The following is a 20,742-nucleotide window of genomic DNA, read 5'->3' on the forward strand; positions in this document are numbered from 1 at the left end:
TTAATTTGATAGATCAGATGCAGCGATACCAAACATATATTTTTGTTTTATTATTTAGATTCCTTTATTATAGATATGGCAAAAGGGGGGGGTTAAAAACTTTTAGTACTTTTTTTTTTTTTTTTAATAATTAATAAAACTTTTTTAAAGTAATCTTTTACATTTTTTTAGTCCCCAGAAGGGACAAGAACTTACGATAGTTTGATCGCTCCTGCAGTATGATGTAATGCCATAGCCACAGGCAGAAGGTCCCCGGCTGCCATGGAAACCACACGGCAACCCGCAATTTCATCGGGGGGGGCACTGCAGGATCCCCGAACATAGATAGGGGCATTCAAATGCTACTGTCAGAGTTGCCTGTGGGATTTCAAATTTTAACAGCTCAGATGAGTGTCGCGGCTTATCCGAACTGTTGCGAGCAGATGTTCGCTGTAGGGAACAGCCGACACCTGCATTGTATGGAGCGGGATTGAGTCGCGATCCCTCTCCATATATACCCTGAACCTGCAGGACATAACTGTACGTCCTGTAGCGTTATGGAGTTAAAGTATATTTTACACGGCATGATTATCATGCAAACCGCTCGTTACATTGAGTGGTTTGCACAATAATTGTACAGTGTCAACGCATGCAATGAAAGACAGATCAATGATAAATCGCTGATCAGATCTTTTACATAGAACATGAAATCATCATTGGTCGGCAGCGGCATCAGACAGTGTAAACAGGCAGTTAATTATCTACCACCCCATCTCCATTCACTGAGCGATGATCGCTCCTGTGTGAAAGCAGAGAAGCGACCCTAACTGAGACGGCTGTCAGGCATTTTATCACCCATCAGTCATCCCGTGTAAGGAGCTTAACAAGCAATACAGAGGGATAAGACATTTGTGACATTTGAAATACAAAGAATCCTACAAAACCGTAAACCCACTGTGTTTATTCAGCCAATGTAAATGCAAAGCTTCAGCTTATTGTCACCATGATATCACACTGCATCAATCATATGGTTACCTACAACATCCTCAGCATAAATGAACCCACTTGAAATTGAAGTCAGTGTTTGCATGCAAGTGAAGCATGTATTTCAATACTTTAGTAAAATTAGATGAATATAGAGGAAGCAAGACTAATCCAACATCGTAGTCAAATCGGTGGAAGAAGCATCAACAATTTCAGATATGCAGATGAAACAACCTCACTTGCAGAAAGTCAGGAAGATCTTGAAAAACTGATACTAAAAGTTAAAGAAGGAAGTGAAGAAGCCAGCCTGTACTTAAATATCAAGAAAAGTAAGATCATGCCAACAGACGGTAACGTTAAAGGAAAAATCAAAATAAAGAAATTTAAGTAGTTCAAGACTTCTTTCTCAGATCAAAAATTGACCACAATGCGCAGCAAGCCAGAGGTAGCTCGAGTGGGTGATGTTAGTTTATATTTGGTCACAGTGGCAGCTACTATGACAGATATGGCGACTCGCACAGCAGGTGGTTGGTAAGAGTCTCTGCGTAGTTATGTACTGACTGTTGATATCTGTATGTGATGCCAATGCCTTTATATGAGAAAAACCTTACTTATGGTAATGAAATAATGAGAGCAGTCCAATTGAATGCCAGTAAACTGAAGGCATGTAGTTTATTTTGTAATGTCAGGTCATAGAGACAGTTCACTCTTGTGGATTTGGGAGCAATGATAACAACAACAACAGTAACATTTGTATCCACATTGACAGTGTCAGATTTCTTCTCAGGTGAAGGTTATATAGATACAATAAAGATTTTCCCTTCACTTTTTCCAGGGGTGTTAGCGACAGGCTGGAAGGGCTTGTGCAGGGTAGATTATATTCCACTGTTAGTTAACTATGCAAGGGGAGGTAGCACTCACTATTGTGATGGCCTCTCTTTCTGACTGTCTACAATTTCCTTGCTCAGAATGGAGGAGAAACTCCATTACTCTCCATGCTTCCTCCCTCTATCTCTTCTGATGACACACTCACTGTCTCACCGCACTATATCCCTCTCCTGCTCTTGTCTTTGCGTCTGCCCTCTTCTGCTCTCAATCTCCAACTACCAACTGACAGCATATGCACACTTAAAATTACCTTTTCCATGCAGACTCTGGTGTTGCTAAGCAACTAAAGCACCAATCAGTAAACTGGAACGAAAGCACCAAATCAGTAAGCTGTTGCTGGGATAGTTACTTTAGGAATAACAGCTTCTATCTCAGGTGGGGCACCTACTATGTCCCTTTGAGGTTCATAGTGGGATCCCCGGAACTTATTAACTCTCTTTGACTACTTTGTAGTGACCCTCCTGGTCACTACAAATGGAGAATCAGAACCCGAAATAAAATGACAAATGATGCTAGGTTATAGCACAATGTTAAGTATAAGTACGATCTGGAAAAAGAAAGATATAAGCATTACAATGAAATGCTAGGTGTCAACACAATCATCTTATGGCTACAAAACTTTGACACTGAAGAAAGCAGACTGGAGGTAGATTGATGCCTTCAAACTTTGGTGATGGAGGAAACTCCTACAAATTCCTTGGACCACCAAGATTACAGTCTTAGACCACATCAAACCAAAGTTTTCATCGGAGGTCAAAATTACGAAACAAAGATTCTCATACTTCGGCCACATAATGCAAGCTGATTTATTAGCTATATCGATAATGTTCGGAGTGGTCAGTAGCAAAAGAAGACCTGGCCGCGCTGGTTGATACTATCAAAGCCGACACCAACATGGAAATGAGGGAACAGAAAGAAATACAGAACAGAACTGCATGGAGAGGGCTGATTCATAAAGTGCCTGAGAGTCGGCCCGACTAAATGGATAAGGATAGTGAAAGGAAATATTATTTTACATCATAATTCTCTACTCTAATTGATCTCTTTAACTGATTTACAGCAAGGGAAATATTTTAACAGATATTTTATCGATATCATGGGGGGAGGTTGTGGTCCTCATTTATGAAACCGAATGGAGAGCTGCTCTGTATTACATGGATGGCCAGTCATCTAAATGCCTTCTGTGTACTTCTACATTTCACCTGTGGGGTGCCTGGTGGCTGCATTTTTGTTAGGGTTGCCTCCAATTAGACAACCTCTTTAAAGGGGAACCTACTGCAAGTTTTCAAATAAACAAACTACAATATAAATACGTTAAAATCAAGAGTCACTATACAGTTTCAAACCACATGAGATGGAACAAAGACGCCCTTTCCAGTCCCAGTAACATATATATTTTTTTTCTACAGGTCACCTTTCAGAACCTTAAAAAAGGATTAATTGATGTTAACAGGGGCTTCATTAACACAACCACTCAGCTGTTTCTTTTCAGGAAAACTAAAAGTGGCTATCACAGTTACATGAGAGGCTATCTTGGAGGACCTCAAGAAAAATAGCTATGTATCAGCATACTAATTTATGATCAGCTTCTACGAGGAGGTAAGTTCTAGACTGGGACAGGGAGAGTCAATGGATCTTGTGTATCTGGACTTTTCGAAAGCGTTTGATACTGTGCCGCATAAAAGGTTTGTATATAAAATAAGAATGCTTGGTGTGGGTGAGAATGCGTGTAATTGGGTATGTAAGTGGTAAGTAATAAAAGCAGATAGGGGTTATAAATGGTAAATGCTCTGATTGGGTCACTAGCGGGGCACCACAGGGGGCAGTATTGGAGGGGTCACCATTACTAGTGGGCTACCACAGGGGTTGGTTTTGAGCCCTATTCTTTTTAATATATTTAACGACCTGGTAGAATCTTTTCAGCTGTTTGGATGAATTTTGAGCTATAATCGTTGCATGTAAAAGGGCCTTAACACCAGACACCACTGTCCTTGAGTAACACTTAAAATATTCCTAATTAAAATCCTATGTAAAACCCTGAAAAACATTGGGAGAGCACTAAGACAAAGAGACAAGAAATCCAAACTGAGCAAAGCTGAACTAGGAAGCAAGACGAGACAAATACAAACAGGGAAACATGAATCCATACATTACAAGGCTAAGATGGAAGGACTGGACTGGAAATAACCATAGCATCAAGACTACATTGACAAAAGTTGAGCTGGACTAAGAACAAGATATTAGAAGCATATACAAGTGGTAGAATAAAACGCAAATAGCTTACACATTACAGAACCCCCGGAAATATTTCAAGAGAGAATATCCAATCAGGAATTCTTCACCAAATAAGTCTGAGCCGCAGCAGTGTGGTCAGGTAAGCCATGGTAATGGATCAGCTGTGCAACAACTACCTAAACAACAAACTAGGAAACAAGATGATGCAAAAGAATTCCTGCTGATCATAGCAGCAGCACATTAAGAAAAGAGTAAGACAACATTGCATCCTGAGAAATTAGAAGGCATTACATTATAATGGCCAGATGAAGATAGCCTAACAACATATTGATAGTCAATCAGTCTGAAGTTTACTCACACTAGTGTTTTCAGAGATTAATCCTTCTGCATTTCTGTTCCACTATACAACAAAACTAGGTGCTCAGAGACATTGTCTTATGGATTAAGAAATATGTCCCAGTGCTCCATGGGTTAAAAGTAGCATAAAATATGTTAAAATTTAACTTACTTTGTAGGGGTCCCCCAAAATAGCGAACCCCCCATAAAATTAAAGTCTGCCTTGACCACACGTTGTGTCTTAAAATCCAAACCCACAGTGATGGATTGACGCTATTTTATTCAGGATGAATTAGGTACAGGAAAACAGAAATGCATGCAAAGTGTTTCAGAGGATAAAACCTCCTCTATCAAGCATAAACTTGTCACATAAAAGAGCAATATTTATATCCAATTATTACACTTCCTTCTTTTCTTCCCATTTCTATCACTGGCTGTGGAGGCGTTGTGGTTTGGTTTTCCCCTCCAATGGTTCAACTTGGCATATGCTCTGCCGCAGAGCCCGCTGTACCCAGCCGCCAGATATGTGATTACATGGCTTGCATGTCAGGAGCGCAGCAACCAGAGCTATGGGGTGTACGCGTTAGCATTCCAAAGGGTGATTGGATATACGCTCCAATGACCAAAAATGTGATCGCCCTGACGTTAAAGTAAAACATTTGCATTTATTTAAAGGAAGAGAAGAACTCTAAAATAATAAAGTCAGAATAATATAAATAGAACAATTAATATCAACAAGATGATAATGTAGTGTAGTCACAGGCAGTTTGGTAAAATACTTGTGATAAAACCAATACTATTTGCTGGAAAGGGGAAGAAACTGGAAATAAAAACGTTAAAAATGGGATGAAAAGTGCGCCATATAGTTATTAATATCTTCTGTAAGAAAAAAATATATAATAAAAACAACGTAGACATAAAAAATATAGAAATTAAAAATATGTGTGTAAGAAGTAGTAACAAAATGAATATTGTAATCAAAACATATCATTAAAAATAAAATGAAAAAAAAAGAAGTATATGAGTGGGCGATAAAAGTATAAAATATATAAGGGATGTATATTCTAAAAAATAATAAAAGTAATAAAAAATTATTTAAAAAAATATATTAAAATAATGATAACGAGGAGACTTGTTTTTGACAAATTTGGATCTTGGAGTGCTGCCTTTGTTCTAATTAAATGCCTTATGAATTGTTACTGCTCTCAGTAAGAGAAGCAAAATAATCTCGTAGACTTGATACCTTTTAATGGCTAACAATTTCTTATGGACTTATGTTCATTACCTATTGCAACCCTTTTTTCCCATAAAGCTTGTCACTTAGATATTTCTATGTAGCTGGCTCTTCGACAAAAATACTTTGTTGTCAGCCCAAAACACAATAAAGTCAAGAAAGAAATAATCTTTAGCAAAACAAGTGCAGTTCTAGAAGCTCAAGAGTTGATCACAATGAGATGTGAGAGGCAACAGAAAGATAGCAAAGTATGTTCAGGAGAAATCAGGTAGATGACTTTGAAACCAGTTGGTTTTAAATCAAAAGACAGAATAGACAACCCAGTGCTATCCAGGTTGTCTACAGTTCATTGTTTTCAAATGTAAGATGAATGCATTTAGGGAGAAGGAACTCTCAGAATAAGTATCATATTAGCTGTTCTGTGTTATCCAGGATTTCAGAAGAGAAGGATTTAGGGGTTCTGATCTTTGAGAGCCTCAAAATGAGGCTACAGTGCAGTCAGGCTGTGATGTAAGCAAGTAGGATGGTTTGTGCAGAGCTGGAGGTATTACCAGTAGAAAGAAGCAGATTGGGATCTCGCTGTATAGAGCTCTGGTGAGACCATATCAGGAATATTGTGTTCAGTTCTGGAGACCTCAACTACAGAAAGACATTAATAAAATAGAACAAGTCAGTGGGCTACAAAAATTGGTGGAAGGTCTCAAAAACAAAACATATCAAGAAAGACTTCATTTGTAAAGTCTGGAGGTAAAAATAGAGAGGATAGACATGATCTAAACCTCTTAAATATGTTGAAGGTATATATAAGATTAAGGAAAGAAGTGTTTTTTGTTAGGAAGCTAAATACTAGAACAAGGGAGTAGAATCTGAAATTAGTTGGGGGACAAAATCAGAAGCAACGTCAGGAAATCTTTACTGAAAGAGTAGTAGATGCTTGAAACAAACTTCCAGCAGATGTGGTTAGAAAATCAACAATATATGAATTTATGCTGCCTGGGATAAGTAGATCTATCCTAAGTGGTAAATTATATATAAGGGCGCATTAAATAGATCACATGCTCTTTTTCTGCCATCAATTTTCTATGTTTCTTATAGGAATTAGAGTGAATTACCCAATCAATGAAGAGAAGAGGTTGGCAATGTCAGAAAGAGGTTGGCAATGTCATCATCAAGTGAAGAAACGTAGGAACAAGAAGGGGACCAAGACACGCTGAAACAGAAGCAGTAACCAGTGTCTCAAATGTAGGAACTTTATTTTCACAAGGGCAATGCATTTCAGTCCCACAATGGGACAGAGTAGAAGGCAACTACCAGCATTTTTCATTTCATTTAGCCCTCATGCCCACGGCCATGTTGGACTTCACCAGCGTAATATCACAGTGGAGTCCGACATGGCGCCCCCCAAAGACTCCATACTCACCTCTCCGGATCTGCCATGCGCATCCTGTCCGGAAAGGTGGTGCACATGCGCAGTACAGCGCATGATGCACCGGCAGTGGGGGATGACGCAGCCAACGGTGGGTGGTGACGTCTAGTCATGTGATACTTCCGCTGTGCTCACAGCAGAAGTATCAAGTGATGGACGGCTTCCATTGACTACAATGGAGGCCGGACGCGTGTTTTCCCACGACAATTAGAGCATGCTGCGGTTTCTTTCACACTGTGGAATTCCGCGGTAGAATACCGCGGTGTGAACATTGAGCTATTAGGTTCTTTATTAATGTCAGCATCAAGACAGCACATGAATATCAGGCAGAGAAGGTCCTTAAAAGTTAGTGCCAAAAGTTAAAATTTACCTACAGGTACAGCAGTAAAGTACCAAATAAAGAGTACTATCACAGAAAACTTTATAATGTTTGTGGAACCCTAATTTTACTAAGGGTCATTGGTTGGCCAGGTGGTATGCCACACTGTGCTCTATATTCTAACAACCATGATTAATAATAATGTTGTTGTTCTTAAGGTGGTTTCACATCTGCGCCGGAGGTTCTGGTTTCCTGCTCCGTTCAGGGAGCAGGAAAAGGGAATCCATGTGGCTGCTGGAATGAAACGTGCCAAATGCACCCCATTGACTACAATAGGATCCATTTGGTTTCGACTCAGCTGCCTGGCTTTTAGTCGGAAGAAAAAGCACTGTCTGCAGCGCTTCCGGTATTTTTCACCGGATCTGCAGTGGAAGTTCCAACACAGATGTGAAACCAGCCTTACTATATTTCTACAGCACTTGTTTGTCTCTGTACAGTGTAGATAATCATAAAGAAACAAACAATTCAGAAGATGTTATTCATCGACGGCTTGATCACAACATTGTTTATATCATTTTGAGAAACAAGAGCACTTTGTATCGTCAAGTTTAGGTATTTTGGCAATAATAAAATAAACACATGAATAGAATATTCCACACATTGCTGCAAGAGTTATTCCTACACAGATCAGCCCTTCCCAATCATATATCCAAAATTCCAATTATTCAGGATATATTAGAATATATACATTGCTTTAATAGGAAATACTGAATGCAAATGATCGTAGAGCACCCTGACATAACAGATCATACAGAACAAAACTTTTTTTTCCTTGTGGTAGAATAATGTTGAAGGAAGAGGGCACTAGAGTACAGACAAAATACAGAATCTGCAGCTCATTGTGTCAGTGCAGTAGCTTGTGTTCTCAGAGCAACGATTCCATCAAGGAGCAATTCTCTTGTCTCTCATCTAGGTAAGTCTTAACTTTAATCCTTTAACTCAACATTGCCATTGTTCATTTGGTTAACCTCCTGTTCCATGTGTGAGTCTATCAATTCTAACACTTAACATTGTCTTAGCTCTTTATTTTTGCTCTTTTATATAAATGACAGTCTTGTATGTGTTGATAATATGAAGCTAATTCCTATTGATTATTGAGTGGATGTGTCACTGGTCAGTAGGTGTCTAGTCTTAAGGACAAACCTGCATAGAGTGGGCAGTGCACTGCGCCCACAGCGACAGAAGGAACTGGTGGTTGGATTAGCTTGTGTGTGGGCTGCTGAATGTGTGTGGGTGCTTTGTGGTTGTGGGAGAGAGTTATAGACAGAGCTAGATAAGAAAGCAACTGTGGCTATGGACGTGAGTGGACCACTGTTTCCTTGCACTGTCTGGGTGAGTACTAATGCATAGGAATCACATAGGTATAGCTGGAGTCTTTTTCTTGGTGCTGGAACAAGCAGGTCAAAAAGCACAGAAAATTGCAAAATGTGTATAGTTAAGAGCTGCTTTTTTCAATTATCTATTGTACAATGCAAATAGCGTATCTGGAGTGCTGTCTACAGTGCTGAAAGCAGCAGAGGGAAAGCACATAGCATTGCATCAGGTGCACCTGTAACATTCATGTTGGGAGTTGCTGTTCAACCATCCTCTGTGCCATAATAATACATGTAGTGATATTCTGAGCTCTGTCCCTGGTGCTGAAGCCAGTAGGTGCTATAGAAAGCACTTACAACTGAGTACATAACATGCATATAGACTAGTTGTTGCTTTGTACTATGTCATACACATAGTAACAGGGAAAGCTCTGTTGCCGATGCACTTTAGCACATAGAGAACGGCACTGAACAGTTTATGCAGCAGTTATTTATCGGCTTATTGTAATATAACAGGCTATATTAGCAGAACATGAACCTCTCGGCTTTTTGGTTAACACTTGGATATTACTATTGTGAATGTGAAGGGCTTACACTAAGATCCTTCTATGCCGAATACGTTGTTATTACTTTTTGTGATTGTTTATCTATTATGTTACATATTCATACAACGGTATCTGCATAAGTATTTCACACCATTAAAGTTTCCATTGAAGGACTTATGATAGAGTCTTGATGCAGCGATGGCTCTGTATGTGATAGCTGCTCCCTGTGCACTAGTTGTGACCTTGCCAAAAGGACGAGATAAACAAGTTGCATTTTTTAACATAAATTGGGAAAGAATGATGTAGGGCTATTTTCTACCCTATTGTTTGCCTAAAGCAAGGAAATGACAACCTCTCATGATGAGAAGTGGAGCTGACATGCAACAAGATACATACCAGCAATCACACACATGCATGCCTGTGATACATTTCTATCTATCACCTATCTATGTAGCTATCTTATTTCTAGCTATTTCATATCTATCTATCCAACTATCTATCTATCCATTTATCTATATATCTCATATCTATCTGTCTATGTCATTATCTATCTCCTATCTATCTATCTATCTAGCCATCTCATATCTATCTATCTAGCCATCTCATATCTATCTAGCTATCCAATATCTATCTAAATATCTATCTATCCAACTATCCATTTATCTATATATCTCATATCTATCTGTCTATCTATGTCATTATCTATCTATCTAGCCATCTCATATCTATCTATCTATCTATCTATCTATCTATCTAATATCTATCTATCCAACTATCTAATATCTATCCATTTATCTATACATTTCATATCTATCTATCTCATATCTATCTAAATATCTATTTTTCCAACTATCTAGTATCTATTTATCTATCTCATATCTATCTAGTTAATATCTATTTATCTAAATATATATCTATGCAACTATCTAATATCTATCCATTTATCTGTATATCGCATAGCTATCTAAAAATTTACCTATTCAACTACCTAATAGCTATCTATCTATCTATCTATCTATCTATCTATCTATCTATCTCCAGGACTCTTAATGTAGTTCTATCGTGGCTTACCGTGCTATCCGGGGGGTTAATTAACACTTTGCATTACTTTTCAATGGGTTTTGTTGTTATAAGAGAACAATAGTTTTCTAATGGATAGCTTTCTAATAAGATAACTTTCAGCACTGTAATTTCAAAATCAAGCCAAAATTTACTTCCTCTGTATATACAATATGGGTTTAATGTTGCCATCATACATGAACACCAATAACCTGGCAATAAACTGTTTCATATCAGTGTATTCTTTCTCTTTGTAATAGGGTGACAGTGTCTGGAGAGATGTTTCTAGCTACAGACTGTTCAATGTAGGGTTACTAAGGCGGGATTGGAAGCTCTGGATTGTGATTAAGAAAAATATAGAGTGAAGAAGCATTTTTCTTTCCAGAGGATCTCATCCACCTTTCCCAGGATCTGCATGGCACCCTTGTGTAAAATGTTTGATTTCTTCCTGATCAGCTTGATAATGACGATGACACTGGACAGCTTTGATGGAAGTGTTGGAAGTGTTGGTAGAGCCAGTGCTTCGAGCCCAAGGTCGGTAGCTAGAATGGATGGTGATATCATTATAGGAGCCTTGTTTTCTGTACATCATCAACCACCAGCTGAAAGGGTACCAGAGAGGAAATGTGGAGAAATCAGAGAACAGTATGGCATTCAGAGAGTAGAAGCCATGTTTCACACGCTGGATCTGATTAACATGGATCAGAACTTGCTACCTAACATTACCCTAGGGACAGAAATACGAGACTCCTGTTGGCATTCATCTGTCGCCCTGGAGCAAAGCATAGAATTCATAAGAGATTCCCTTATTTCAATGAGAGATGACAAAGATGGCCTCAGCAAGTGTTTAGATGCCACTCCAACACCTCAGGGCAGAATTAAAAAGCCTATTGCTGGTGTAATCGGACCCGGGTCTAGTTCTGTAGCAATCCAAGTTCAGAACCTATTGCAACTTTTTGACATACCACAGATTGCTTACTCTGCAACAAGTATTGACCTAAGTGACAAAACTTTGTATAAATACTTCCTGCGGGTCGTCCCCTCTGATATACTTCAAGCCAGAGCTATGCTGGACATTGTAAAAAGATATAACTGGACTTATGTATCTGCTGTCCATACAGAAGGTAAGATTATTGTGTTGTCTAATGGAAATAATAATCAATCTCTTGGAATGGATGGATAGATTTTAGATAGATAGATATTAGATAGATAAGTGAAAGATATTAGACAGATAGATATACAAATAAATAGATATGCAATTAGATAGATACATAGATATGAAATAGATTGATATAAGAAAGATGTTAGATAGAAAGATATGAGATAGATAGACAGATAGATAGATATGAGACAAATAGATAAATATTAAATAGACAGATTTGAGTTAGATAGATGTGAGATACATAGATAAATAGAAAGATATGAAACAGATAGATGTTAGATAGATAGATCTTAAAAAAAACATTAGACAGATATGAGATAGAAGGATAGATCTTAGATAGACATTAGATAGACAAATATGAGATAGATTGATTGATAGATATGAGATAGATAGATAGATAGATATGTGATAGATAGATAAATAGATATGACATAGAGGGATAGATATATAGATATGAGATAGATATGAAATAGAAAGATAGATATGAGATAGATAAGATGTAGATAGAGAGATAGATAGATATGAATTAGATAGATATGACATAGATAGATAGATAGATAGATAGATATGAGATAAATAGATATGAAATAGATAGAGAGATAGATATGACAAATTTTTATAACTAGATTGACCCGATGTTTGCTACATGAACATAAAATGTTTCAAAAGTGTTGGTTGTGAGTTTCTAAATTTACTTGGTAAGGTGATTATTTAGAGTGTGACTTTGTATTTGGAGCAGATATCTAATATAAAAAAGCCTCCAGGTCTCTCTCTGTCTGTCTTTCTCTCTGTTTGTCTGTCTTTCTCTCTGTCTGTCTCTCACTCTGTCTGCCTCTTTCTCTCTGTCTGTCTCTCTGTTTGTATGTCTCTCTCTCTGTCTGCCCCTCTCTATCTGTCTCTTTCGTTGTCCATCTCTCTGTCGGTTTCTGTCTGTCTCTCTCTTTCAGTCTCGGTATTGCTCTGTCTGTCTGTCTCTTTCATTCTCCTTCTGTCTCTCCATCTGTCTGTCCCTCTCTGTCTGTCTCTCGCTCTCTATTTCTGTCTCTATCGCTCTCTCTATGTCTCTCTATCTCTTTCTCTGGGTTTCTCTATCACTCTCTCTCTGTCTATCACACTCTGTCTATTGCTCTTTCTCTGTCTTTCTATCACTCTTTCTCTGTCTGTTTCTTTCTGTCTCTCAATTGCTATCTCTCTTTATTTGTCTCTCTACCACTTTCTCTGTCTCAGTATGCTCTCTCTCTGTGTTTCTCTGTCTCTCTATTGCTCTCTCTCTTTCTGTCTGTTTCTCTCTGTCTCTCTATCGTTCTCTCTTTCTGTCTATCTCTCTTTCGTTCTCTCTTTCTATCTCTCTATTGCTCTCTCTCTGTTTCTCTCTCACTCTCCATCTGTTTCTCTATTGCTCTCTTTCTGTCTGTCTCTCTATCACTCTCTCTGTCTGTTTCACTATCTCTCTCTTTCTGTCTATTGCTCTCTTTCTCTCTGTCTTTCTATTGCTTTCTCTCTGTGTTTCTATCACTCTTCCTTTTACTGTCTCTCTGTCTCTATCGCTCTCTCACTCTCTCTCTGTCTATCTCTCTATCATTGTCTCTCTATCGTTGTTTCTTTATCGCTCTTTCTCTCACTGTCTCTCTCTCTATCGCTCTCTGTCTCTCTATCATTGTCTCTCTCTGTCTCTTTATTGCTCCTTCTCTCACTGTCTCTATCTCTATCACTCTCTCTGTCTCTATTGCTCTCTCACTTTGTCTCTCTATTGCTCTCTCTGTCTCTCTATCACTCTTGGTTGGGCAGTGTATGGTACAGCTCAGCAGTGTATGCTCGTTGCTTAGCAACGCTTCACTTATTCCAGCGCATGCCTGAAGCTCAGCAGCGCCACCCATAGACTTAACATTGTAACTTTCAACCTGCCTGACAGGTCCCTGAATGTATTAAACTCACATTTGATGATTTTACAGAACCGGTGAGCATGTGTGTCATCTAATGACACCAACATCATACACCAAAGTTACAGCAAAGGGGTCAAAGTGTGGTGCAACAAAAAGCATTTAGGCTTATTTATATTAAATGTAAGATTTACTTTATGTATCTACTCTGTAGCAGCTTTTTTTTAACTGATTATGTGAAAAGTTGTTAATGGCATCACCTACTTTAGTGCTAATGCCCACATGTGGATTATCGTGGTAGAATTCATGGCCGGCAATGACTGCATTCCGCAGCAATGACCGTCCATAGACATGCTAGGTTAAAAGATTCTCCCATGCCCGCGAGCAAATCAACTGCATGTTCTATTCTGTGCAGAAAATCGCACGTACGGCTTCCATTGGAGTCAATGGAAGCCAACCGTCTTGCGATATTCCACGCAGTGAGCACTGCAGAAGTACAGTGAGAATCCGCATCACAGCCCAGCGCCTGTGCGTCATGCCCTGCATGGCGCATGCACGCCAGCTCGCTCCCTAAGACCCTTGCAGCGGATCCGGAGAGGTGAGTATGGGGTCTCTGTGGGGAACCGGGTCTGCAGGGATTTGCAAGGCTTTGTTTTCAAATAAGTAGATTTCATTCTACTAATATATATATCTTGTTCAACTTATGAATACACAGCATAAAATATAGGTTTTTTCCCCCCTAAATGTACTGTATGTGTTTCCCCTGATGACGTGGTGCCTTTATAATAAACAAATGTGTTACATTTATGTGTAATAACTAATATATGGCGAAGATATTGTCACATTGTTAGCATGGATCCATTTATATAGATTAGGATATAGTCACCTTGTAAGTATCCTTTAACTAGAAGGTTGGAGCAAGGTGAAAATAGGTGCGCAGACTTTATAATGTTATTGAAGTCCTTCTTCCTATAAATGTACTGATGTGTTACTGATGATTTACTGTTGGTTTTGCATAATGTATTGCCTCTATGCATTATGATAATCTTTCCCTACTGAGGACTAGGTTTACTAGATCTGACTGATCTGTTTCATTCTGATATCTATTTATTCTTAGTATTGAATTCCACCATCATCAAAAATAAACACTTCCAAAAACCATCAAATCCCCCCCCCCCCCTTTCATCCCCGCCTCATTACAAATATCTCGCCTTACTATCTAAATCTTGGGAGATGCAGGCATAAAGTGAACAGAAAATATGCAAGTACAATAATAAGTGTGATATGCTAATAATATTATGGAAAATGCAATGGTGTGCTTAGTGGGTAAGAGCACGCAACATTCGTATATTCCTATATTTATTTGGCATATTTGCCAAGATGGCATTAAGCGCGGTCTCTGCACCCTCTAGTGGTTGATTTTTTGTATATAGTATTTATAGTCTATCTCCTGGCCATCAATGTCCAGTAATCCAACTGACCAACGGAAAGAAGGGAATGCTTTCATACATGTAGCTGTCTAGTAATGCTGCTTTGGCCGGCTTCACATCTGTGTCTGACTCTCTGGCTGAAGGATTCGTTGCAGATGCGGCTGAAAATACCAGAAGAAAAAGTGCGGTATTGAGGCGCCCTGAGGTCTTGAGTTGGGAAACACTGTCTTAAGGCCCCTTTACACAGAATGACTATCATTCAAAAAAATCGTGAAAGTGTAATGTTAATCGTTCAATGTAAAAGTAGCCAACAATGGAGCGATGAACAATAAATCACTTTTCGTTTATGCTCATTTTATGCAGGCATAAAAAACATTCTTGGCTTGCTCACTAATCGTTCAGTTGAAGGGTTTCTTCATGCGATCGGTATCATCCTCCTTCGTTCATGCACAAATATGTTGTGCTTGAGCGTGCATTTATGCGCATATGTGCATGTGAAGGAGCTTTAAATACCGATCATTCAGTAATTCTCATTCACTTATAAAGTAAATGTGAACGATTCTCGTTTAAACGAGCCAACGATGTATCTGCTGTATAAACAGGCTGCACGACAACTCTGACATCATTCACTTGGTGTAAACGGATCCGCAGACCTTGGCAAACACATTAAATTGCTTCAATGTAACAAAATTATGAGATTTAGAGGTATTATGATTATTGTTGGAGCTTTTATGGTGTATGCTTACAAATGATCTCTAATGTCAATTCTCCTAGTGCATGTATAGTGTCTCATGAAAGAGGGAGATTTTGATCTGATGTGTAAAGCTTTAGTGGGATCACATCTGGAAAATTATGGAAGACATGATCAAAACCTTTAATCATATTCAATTTAATTAAGAAACTACATATAAGAATAAAGGGGGCACAAGCTCAAATTAGTTGGGGGAAAGGATCAGAAGCAATGTCAGAAAGAAGAAGTAGTAGATGCTTGGAATAAACATCAAGTAGATTTGGTTAGAAAATCAATAGTAATTAAACATGCCTGGGTAAACATTACATATATATATATATATATATATATATATATATATATATATATATATATATATATATGGAAAAGTAGGGCTATCGGTATAGCAACTAAACACAGGATAGTGTAAACCACCACTTTGCCCATAGCCATGTATGGAAGTTAACGCTGGACTGCGAAAAAAGCTGATAGAAGGAGGATTGATGCGTTTGAGCTCTGGTGCTGATGAAAGCTGTGGCGTATGCCCTGGGCAACGAGAGTAACAAACAGAGAAGTCCTGAATCATATAAGACCCAATATATCATTAAAGGGCAAGATGACCAGACTTAGACTCACTGATTTTGGCCATGTAATGCGAGCAGAGTCGCTAGAAAAATCTATAATGCTTGGAAAGATCAGTAGCAAAGGAAGATCTGGCTGTCAAAGGACACGATGGCTGATACTGTCATGGATATCACACAGCTGAAAGAATTAGTACAAAACCAAAAAACAAGGAGGGAGTTCGCCTTTAGGGTCGCGGAGGGTTGTGAATGATTAAATGGCTGACAACAACGTATATATTTTTTTATTCTCTTTCGGCTAGAGAAAATAATTAACATATACTAAACTTTCAAAGACAGCCACGATTGCTTATTAATATCGCCATTACTGAGCTTTTCTTTCATAAGGTTAGCTTTTAAATATGCATTTATGCCCCCATTAATATGTTTTTTTCCTGTTAATTAAAAGAATTATCCTCCAATCATTAACTATTTTTACCTTTGGTTGCGGTATTCATTTCCTACTTGTTATTTCAGTCTGTTTGGTACTAAGTTGAACGCATGACATATATTTAGTAATGTGCAAAACATCTGAGACTGAAAGTAGTGAAGTACAGATGTGTGAAATGTAGTAATACAGAAGCAGTAGTAGGCCGGCTGCACACGGCCGTGACGGGCTCAGCTGCGTAATTCCGCGGCGGAGCCCGTCACGGCGCCCCCCAGAGACCCCAATACTTACCTCCGGATCCGGAGTCTTCCGTCCCGCATGACGCTTCGGCGCGCATGCGCCGCAGCGTCACGTGATGCGCCAGCCGCGTCATATGACACGCCCACAGCGTCACATGACACGACGTCCGCATCATATGACGCGGCTGGCGGTGGGCAGGGAAGCGGTATCACGCTATCTTTCGCTGTGCTACAGCGGAAGATAGCGTGACAGACAGGCTTCCATTGACTGCAATGGAAGCTGTCCGCGCGTACACCCATGGCAAATAGAGCATGCCGCGGGTGAGGTCGGGTGATTTCACGGTGCGGAATTCCGCGATGTAATTCTGCACTGTGAGCATTGAGCTATTAGTTTCAATAGAACCTAATAGCTGCGGGCAACGCGGCGGATTTTTGCCGCGTATTATGCGGCGGAAATCCGTTCGTGGGAAGGAGCCCGTAGGTAGATTTTATCTAATCTTTGATTTTCAACATTTTTTGGCTAAATTATTTGGTTTTGGGTCTTTGGGCCATATGCTTTAATAGGTTCCCATCACTGAAGAATAACTTTGCTGTTTAATGTTGACATCGAATCCATTTCCCTGTATCCTTTTTGGACCCCACAACAAGGTCGCTTTGTGGGAACACTGCACAACAGATACATCTATTGTGGTTTTTTTGGTATTTTCAGGCAAATACATAAAATAGGTTCTTGGATCCTTCCAAGTTTATAGCTAGGTAAAGATTCAATTTCCTACCAAAGCCTTATATTTGAACACCCTCGCAATGGAAAGTTGGCTTCTTGATACTCCTTTGGCATTTTTGAGTACAACCCACTTGGTGAACATATATCTTAAGATAACTATGACAGTAAATATTAGATTGGCAGACTATATGGACCATATGGTCTTCTTCTGAAGTCAGTCCTCTGTTTCTCTGCTCCTGTACATCATGTTCAGTAATTCATGCACCTCATCCTGGTGTATAGTGTTTATCCTCCAGTTTCTTGTCAATTGGTATTTATAAGTGAATGATGATGATTATCTGTCCAGTTTAGACCGACTTTCGGTCACTTTATGAATCATCATTTTCTTCCATGTATGTATCTGCCGTGATTGCATCCAGCCAGCATGTTATTTGGCGACCTGTTCTTCGTGACCCACTGTGCCGAACATCAATGTTGTTATCAGAGAATTGCCTCACATGATATGTCCAAAGTATGAGAGCCATTGTTTGGTGATTTTGCCCTCTAGCGCTATTTTTGGTTTGCTACGCTCTATGACCATCTTGTTGGTGACCATTGGCCGAACATGATATACACAGCATGCGTGTATGGAGATCGGAAACAACACGATTGCATTTATCGCTTGGATTTTTGTAGCAATGCTAAATTGTAGCAATTTGTAGCAATTATGGCAATACCTGCTGTCAATTTTATTTTGCACAATTGTCCTTGTATTTTCCATCCCTGAAATTGGGTGGATGGTTTCTAATGCACTTGTTTTGGTGCCTTTGTCTTCCAATGTGCATATATCCTATAAAGTGAAGCCCTGCTGAGGCTAAACAAATGCTGAATGCTAAACACGTCTGTAGAGCTTATCAAACATCATTTTCCAGGTCGACACGAGTAAAATGAATATTTTAAGATATATTCCTCGTGACAGCACATACATGAAATGTATATTTCATATTTTCTTTGCATGGAGTTTTACAGCATACTATACTATATAAAGGAGATCTCTACTAGGCGTATGTCTACCCGGTTAAACACTTGTTGCTAATTTGTGCTCAGGTTTCTTACTATATTCTACTATAAACACAAGTATTTCTTAGTTGCAGATGTAACTCTGAATGCACTCTTAGGCCTCCCGTCCACGGACGTGATTTCGCCGGCGGTAAATCAATGGCAAATCACGCCGCCTGATGCTTCCATAGCATTGCTATGGAAAGCACCCGCCCTGAGTCCACCAGCGGAGAATTATTGCGATTCTTCGCTCGCGGACGGCAATTCACAGCATGCTGCAAATTGCTGTGATTCTCCATGTCAGCCTATCTGCCAGATAGGCTGACTGGCGGCGATTTGTCTGCTGGCTCCTGCTCCCGGGCAGCGGCTCCCGGAGATTCGCGGCGGGACTTCACAATGCCTGTGGAGAGGGGGCTTTACCAATGTGTAGCAGCTATTTCCCTTTCTTGTTTATCAATCCTTGTAGAGCTGTAAAAACATGAAATGTCGGATGTTATGTAAATGGTATGTCGATGTTATGTGCTTATATGAGAACTTTATTGCTTTTCAGATGTACGGGCATTCCCAATTTTTGTCCCAGGTGATTCATCTTGCATCATTGTTGCAGTATTGTGTTTCTTAGGCCTTATTCACAAGACCGTAAATACGCAGCTATTGTAGCCACATCAAAAAATTGCAACCATATAAACCTTTTTTAAGTGTGTCAAAAAATCACTCCAGCAAAAATAGCACATCAGCAACCAAAAATGGTGACCAATTTTATACGCAACATCAAAAGATAGGTCTCGCCCTATCTTTTGTCGATGTACGCTGGAAGCTCCCATAGACTTCTGTCGGAGCTGCAAAAAAAGAGGGGGAAGGAGTTTAACTGCGTCCAATGCTGCGAAAAGAAGACAGCTGGCTCTATTTAAACATTACCATTCATTCTTAGGATTTCTGCTGACCGAGGGATTTCCGTGCAGTAGCGTATTTTCTCACCGATACGCAACAGCTGCTGGTGTGAATGGACGAGAAAACGCCCAATTGCCTGGCTTTTGCCTGCAGCAATTTTCCTTCCAGTATTTTGAGCCGGATCTGTGACAGAATCTCTGGCTGGACGACGCAAATGGAAACCGGTCTTATTTGCGAAAAATGACTTTTGATATTAGCATTGTTTATTTTATTTATTTTTTCATGTTGTAGTGGTCACTGTAAGACATCTTAGCATTAGTCATAAACGGAACAGTCTAAATATCATAAATTGTGCTTAAGTCAATGAATCTGAATGTACTGTCATTCTGTGTCTTATTCAGTATGTGTAAATGGGAGATCTTTTACTTTTCAAAGTCTACATACAGCTTTGTCCTCTAAAGTTATTTTAACCATTTAGTGACAGCCAATACGCCTTTTTACTGACCTCACTGATGGGCTCTAAACCTGCATATACAGCTTTTTAAGGTGGTGGCTTCACTGACTACTTACAGCCAGTCTCTTGCTCTAACAGCCAGGAACGGTGAAAACCTCAGATCCTGGCAGTTTAACTCCTTACATGCCACAATCAATAACAACTGCAGCAGATGACAGGGAAAGGGCGCTCTTTTTGTCATCCATAATCACCCCCCAGTTCAATCGCAAAATACCAATGGGATCCTATGACAGCTGGAAGCCTGACAAAGGTCTCTATGTCTGCAATGTATCTCAGCCTATTAGACCCCACCTCCGTCAGGGTCTAATAGGCTGCTGTCATAGGCTAGAATAGAATGCACGATATAAGTAATGCGGTGTATTATCGTAGCAATTGAACAATTGCATCTTCAAGTCCCTTTCAGGGACTACAAAACAGCATCAAAAAAGGTCGATAAGGTTTAATTAAAAGAAAACAAATGCAGCTAAAAATACATATTTTTCCCCCCACAAATCTGTTTTTAAATGAATAAAATGCAAAAAGAAAAACAACACATAAATAGGTATTATCACGTTCATAATGACCCAGACAATGAAAATATTTTGTTATTTCTCTCACATGGTAAATGCTGTAAAATAATTTTAAAAAGTAATGCCAGAATTGTTATTTTTGTTTTGTTCACCTATTAAAAGTTAATCAAAAGCAATCCAAAAGTCATATATATACTCTCAAAGTGGTATCAATAAAAACTGCAACTTGTCCGGCAAAA

The 20,742-nt window shown here is 39.1% G+C and overlaps 1 protein-coding gene across 1 annotated transcript in view; it reads left to right on the forward strand.

Annotated features, from left to right (window-relative positions):
- The first annotated feature begins 1,108 nt into the window (after positions 1-1,108).
- The window catches only part of GRM1 (glutamate metabotropic receptor 1), a 340,411-nt gene continuing 320,777 nt past the window's right edge, over positions 1,109-20,742 (forward strand). Inside the window, exons 1-6 of the mRNA XM_066594870.1 lie at positions 1,109-1,313; positions 2,115-2,176; positions 5,761-5,924; positions 6,089-6,166; positions 8,243-8,374; positions 10,835-11,502. Coding sequence (XP_066450967.1) covers positions 1,109-1,313; positions 2,115-2,176; positions 5,761-5,924; positions 6,089-6,166; positions 8,243-8,374; positions 10,835-11,502 — 1,309 coding nt within the window. The remainder of the gene's footprint in view (positions 1,314-2,114; positions 2,177-5,760; positions 5,925-6,088; positions 6,167-8,242; positions 8,375-10,834; positions 11,503-20,742) is intronic.

Source organism: Eleutherodactylus coqui, chromosome 3 (assembly GCF_035609145.1).
Source record: "Eleutherodactylus coqui strain aEleCoq1 chromosome 3, aEleCoq1.hap1, whole genome shotgun sequence".
Classification (NCBI taxonomy): domain Eukaryota; kingdom Metazoa; phylum Chordata; class Amphibia; order Anura; family Eleutherodactylidae; genus Eleutherodactylus; species Eleutherodactylus coqui.